Raw genomic sequence first — 5,564 nt, forward strand, 5'->3', positions numbered from 1 at the left:
TCAGTACCTAGCCCATGCAGTTATGAACATCAAACAACTGGCAGAATGGCCTCTAGGGAGTTGGCAACAAGAATGTTGTGCTCCTGTCAGACTTTAGTTGGAATCCTGGGTGCTTCCTCTCTTACCTTAATCTCTTCCTTTACCACAACAAATGTGGGTTGACGTTCACAGATTTGACCTTCAGGCATGGACTGTACTTGCTTTATGGTCATTCCCTTTAAAGGCATCTCTGTGTCAATGGCAGCCTTTAACTGAAGCTTGTCTTCAGTGATTTTGCCATGCAAATGTGTTCTCTATGCCCTCAAAGCTGGTAGGGTGTGTCCATTGGCCCTCCTGGCCCCTTAAGTGTCTCCAGCCATCAAGATCAGCCCCTGGAAATCCAGATGGGTGGAACTTAGAGCAAAAGCTCCCAAGGAGGGGACTTCCCTGTGGTCCAGAGGTTAAGACTGTACTCTCAATGCAGGGGGTCCAGGTTCAATCCCTGGTCAGGGAACTAGAAGCCACATGCCATATCTGAGAGTTTATGTGCCATAACTAAGAGTTTGCATGGCATTAACTAAGACCTGGTGCAGGCAAATAAATAAATAATAAGATGAAATATATAATATCATTTAACAACAACAACAACAAAAAACAATCCTGAGCATATTTGCATCTCTACTTTGCACTACTGGAGAGTATATAACTTCTTTCTCAAGCTTTCTGTATGAAAACTGTGTCTACTGTTCATTATACTTCCTGGTCTTTAGGACAAGATTGTATGGTCACAAGTCATATCTTTCTGTACACAGTATTTTCCCCATGGATATAATGCCAAATGGAGCAAAAATCAACACAAAGCCTGAAGACTTAGGATACTGCTCTGTTGAATTTTATGATAAAATCAGTGATTCACTGTATGTAGCAGTGTTACTATTCTCTGATGTTTCATTGTTGGAGTTATGATCTGGGCTTACAGCTCCTCTTCTTCACAGACACAGGCAGCAAAAGAGACACATTCACAGAAACAGCCTTTCACAAGCTCGTTCTACATTTTTTGATAATACATGTTAGTTTGTTTTTATTTTTAATTAAAGACATGTTCCCAGGTTATGAATGCATAATATCTCAGTGAAGTTTCAGGAATTATTGCACATCTGGAGATCACAACTAGATCAAGAAACACAATGTTCTCAGTTTCCATGAAACTCTTGTGCCCCTTCTAACTCATTATTTCCAAGACTATAGCTTTGTTGGGTATATTTGTAGGCCTGGATGATTAGGCACAGGTTTACAACTATTATGACATTTAATATTAGATCACTTTGCCTGTCTTGGCCTTCACATGGAAAATATCATGCAGCTTCTTTCATTTGGACTTTTTGTCCTCCATTCCTTTATATCTTTGTGAATTTATCTTTATTGTTTTATATTATTGTTGATTTTTCATTATCATTAATACATAGGACTTCATTGTGTGACTATCAAAGGATTAACTGATCATTCAGCTGTTAATGGGTACGTGGGTATTAAGAGTTAGGGGCTATTACAAGTAATGATTAGGGCTCTCATTACTTTGCCGACTAAGGTCCATCTAGTCAAGGCTATGGTTTTCCCAGTGGTCATGTATAGATATGAGAGTTGGACTGTGAAGAAGGCTGAGCGCCGAAGAATGGATGCTTTTGAACTGTGGTGTTGGAGAAGACTCTTGTGAGGCCCTTGGACTGCAAGGAGATCCAACCAGTCCATTCTGAAGGGGATCAGCCCTGGGAGTTCTTTGGAAGGAATGATGCTAAAGCTGAAACTCCAGTACTTTGGCCACCTCATGAGAAGAGTTGACTCATTGGAAAAGACTCTGATGCTTGGAGGGATTGAGGGCAGGAGGAGAAGGGGACAACAGAGGATGAGATGGCTGGATGGCATCACTGACTCGATGGACGTGAGTCTGAGTGAACTCCAGGAGTTGGTGATGGACAGGGAGGCCTGGCGTGCTGCGATTCATGGTGTCACACACAGTCGGACGCGACTGACTGAACTGAACTGAACTGATAAATTCTATTAATATAACTAATCTTTGGGTGATATATGTACTAAATATTGTTGAATATATTCATAGAAGTGGATTTCTTGGAACAGGATTACATCTGATCTGCTAAGTAGATACCACAGTTTTCCAAAATGAGTGTACCAATTTGAACACCCACCATCAGTGTATGAGATTCTTGGTTCATCCACAGCTAAGCCAAAGCTTGGCATTTTTGTCATTTTTCTTTCAGATTTCTTGATGGTATTTGATGACATATAGGTAGTGGTTACATTTTAATTGACCTGATTGCCAAGGATGTGGCATATTTTTCCACATGTCTTATCCGTTGAATAAATTCTTTCTCGAGGATTCTCTTTGAAGACTCTGTCCACTGTTTGTTCTATCTTCGGGTTTTTAGGACATGCTTGTGTGATTTTAAGTTGTATCTGTGTCTGTGTGTGTGTCTTGATGAGATCCAGTCTTAATTTTAATGTGTGCAAAAGTTATTTCACCATATGGTTTACATGTACTGTGTTCTTTAGTATATATAAATATTTATTTATTTAGTTGCATTGGGTCTTGATTGCATCATGTGGTAACTATGTTGTATCATGCAGGATCTTTTGTTGTGGTGCACAGACCCTCTAGTTGCAGATCCCAGGCTTAGAAACCCCATGGCATATAGGGTCTTAGTTGCCCAACCAGGTATCAAACCTGCGTCTCCTACATTGCAAGGCAGTTTCTTAACTACCGGACAACCAGGGAAGTACCTTTAGCATATATTTTAAATTGTTAGACCCTAGAATAACTCCTGTCTTTTTTTTTCTAAAATAATACATTATCTTCTTTAAATACCAGCTGAGCCACACGAGAAGCCCAAGAATTCTGAAGTGGGTATTCTTGGAGTGGGTAAGACTATCCCTTCTCTAGCGGATCTTCCTGACCCATGAACCGAACTGGAGTCTCCTGCATTGCATGCAGATACTTTACCAACTGAGCCATCAGGAAACCCCTACAATAATATATTGTCTTCTTAAAATTTAGAAGAGAATGCGTTTAGAGTTGACCTCTTTTATGATGAGGGCAGTGATGGAGATTTTTTTTCTTCAGTAAGCTTCTCCTTAAAAGTGGGTTTTATACTATCTTTCAATTTACTTTCACTTGTCATTGCTTCCTCCAGGTTACCACCACTTCATCCTTCCTGCTGAATTCTTTGTAAAATAGACTGATTTCTCTCATCGTCATTGCCCCACACGAAGCCTTGGAAATTTCACAAAAGCACACAAGGAAAGTTGTCTCTTGATGTCACAAATTTATATGAGCCATTCTGGTCTGAGGAATCACTGTTGCCATCATATAAAGGGGAGTATCTTGAATGACACAACAGCCTCCAGCCAACTGGCCTTTGGAATAACCTTCTTGTTACAGACTGCGCTTGGAATCTGGGGCAATTTCTCCCTTCTGTATCGTTACTTTTTTCTTTACCACACTCAGTGTAGGTTGAGGGTCACAGATTTGATTTGCAAGCACCTGACTGTAGCCAACATTTTGGTCATTCTCTCGAAAGGAGTCCCTCAGACAATTACAACTTTGAGGTTGAAATATTTTGCCAGTGATTTTGCCTGCAAACTTATTTTGTATGTTGAGAGAGTGGGCAGGAGTATCTCCATCAGCACCACCTGCCTCTTGAGTGTGTTTCAGACCATCACGATCAGCCCCAAGTACAGCCGTTGGAAGAATCTTAAAGTCAAAGCCCCAAAGTACATTGCCTTCTCCATTTCCTTCTGCTGGATCCAGTGTATGTTTGTAAATCTCTTTTTTCCTCTGTATGCATTATATGTTTCTGAAAAATGGCACAGCACAAACATGACAAATACAAGAGATTCAGACTACTGTGCTGCCGCAGATCTTGAGAACATCTCAGGCTCAATATATGCAGCTTTGGTCGTGTTCCCTGAAGTTTCATTTTCTGTGCTCATCTTCTGGGCCAGTGGCTCCATGATTCTCACCCTGTACAGACACAGTCAGCGAGTCCAGTATATTCACAAGGCTTGTGTGTCTCCCAGACTCCCCGCTGAGTCCAGAGCCACCCAAAGCATCCTACTCTTGGCGAGCACCTTCATGTGTTTCCACACCCTGTCCTGCATCTTTAACACTACTCTTGCTCTTTTTCATAATCCCAGTTGGTGGTTGGTGTATACAACTGGCCTGATTAATGTGTGTTTTCCCTTTATCAGCCCCTTTCTGCTCATGAGCCGTGACTCCATCATATCCAGTCTCTGCTTTCTCTACATGAAGAACTCAGTATCCCCTGATCTTATCAGAAAAATGTAAATTGTATGTTTTTAAAATTTTATCAAGGCATACTTGATTTATAGTGTTGTCTTTGTTCCGGGTATATGAAAAAGTGAATCAGTTATACATACGTGTGTGTATCTACTCTTTTTAGATCCTTTCTCATGTAGGCCATTACAGACTATTGAATAGAGTTCCCCATGCTATACAGTAGGTCACTTCTTTTTTGTTGTAAACCAGGCCTCTGGGCATGTGGGACTTGGTTCCCAGTGATTGAACCCCTTCTCTCTGCCTAGAAAGGGCTTAGTCTTAAGCATGGGACCATCTGAGAAGTCCCCACTAGGTCCTTAGTAGGTACCTATTTTATATATTGTAGTGTATATATGGGGCTTCCCTGGTGCCTGGGTGTTAAAGGATCTGACTGGGAATGCAGGAGACTCCAGTTCGATTCCTGGGTCAGGAAGATCCCACATGCCACAGGGCAACTAAGCCCATGCACCACAATACTGAGCCTATGTGCCTAGAGCCTGTGCTCTGCAAGGGAAGTCACCACAGTGAGGAGCCCACGCTCACTGCGACTAGAAAAAGCCCGCATGCAACAGCCAAGACCCAGCATAGCCTAAATAAATAAATAAATAAAATTCCACTTGTGATCCTTTAGTGTATAAAGGGTAAGGTTTTCCAGGCATATTTTATATGCCTAAGATATTTGCACCATGGTCTCAAATATAGAAACAATCCATGAGCAAAACTTAGCCCAGTTTAAATGAGGGCTTTTTTTGGTTTGTTTTTTGTTTTGGTTTTTTAATTTAGATATTCTTTTAAAAATTGAAGCATATGTTATCTTAGTTTCAGGTGTAGATAGCAAAGTGACTCACTATATATATATATATTTTTTTTCTTTTTCAGATTCTTTCCATTATAGATTATTACAAAATATTGAATGCAGTCCCTGTGTTGTACACTAGGTCTTTGTCCCTTATCTATTTTATATATAGTAGTGTGTATATCTGGAGAAGGCAATGGCACCCCACTCCAGTACTCTTGCCTGGAAAAGCCCATGGATGGAGGAGCCTGGTAGGCTTCAGTCCATGGGGTTGCCAAGAGTCGGACACGACTGAGTGACTTCACTTTCACTTTTCACTTTCATACATTGGAGAAGGAAATGGCAGCCCACTCCAGTGTTCTTGCTTGGAGAATCCCAGGGACAGGGGAGCCTGGTGGGCTGCCGTCTATGGGGTCGCACAGAGTCGGACACGACTGA

At 41.2% G+C, this 5,564-nt stretch overlaps 1 protein-coding gene across 1 annotated transcript; it reads left to right on the top strand.

Annotated features, from left to right (window-relative positions):
* The first annotated feature begins 3,307 nt into the window (after window positions 1–3,307).
* Window positions 3,308–4,339, top strand: LOC101106357 (vomeronasal type-1 receptor 4). The gene has a single exon (XM_027977963.1). It carries the CDS (start codon window positions 3,308–3,310, stop codon window positions 4,337–4,339), a length of 1,032 nt encoding a protein of 343 aa, XP_027833764.1.
* Window positions 4,340–5,564: the final 1,225 nt, after the last annotated feature.

Source organism: Ovis aries, chromosome 14, assembly GCF_016772045.2.
Source record: "Ovis aries strain OAR_USU_Benz2616 breed Rambouillet chromosome 14, ARS-UI_Ramb_v3.0, whole genome shotgun sequence".
Classification (NCBI taxonomy): domain Eukaryota; kingdom Metazoa; phylum Chordata; class Mammalia; order Artiodactyla; family Bovidae; genus Ovis; species Ovis aries.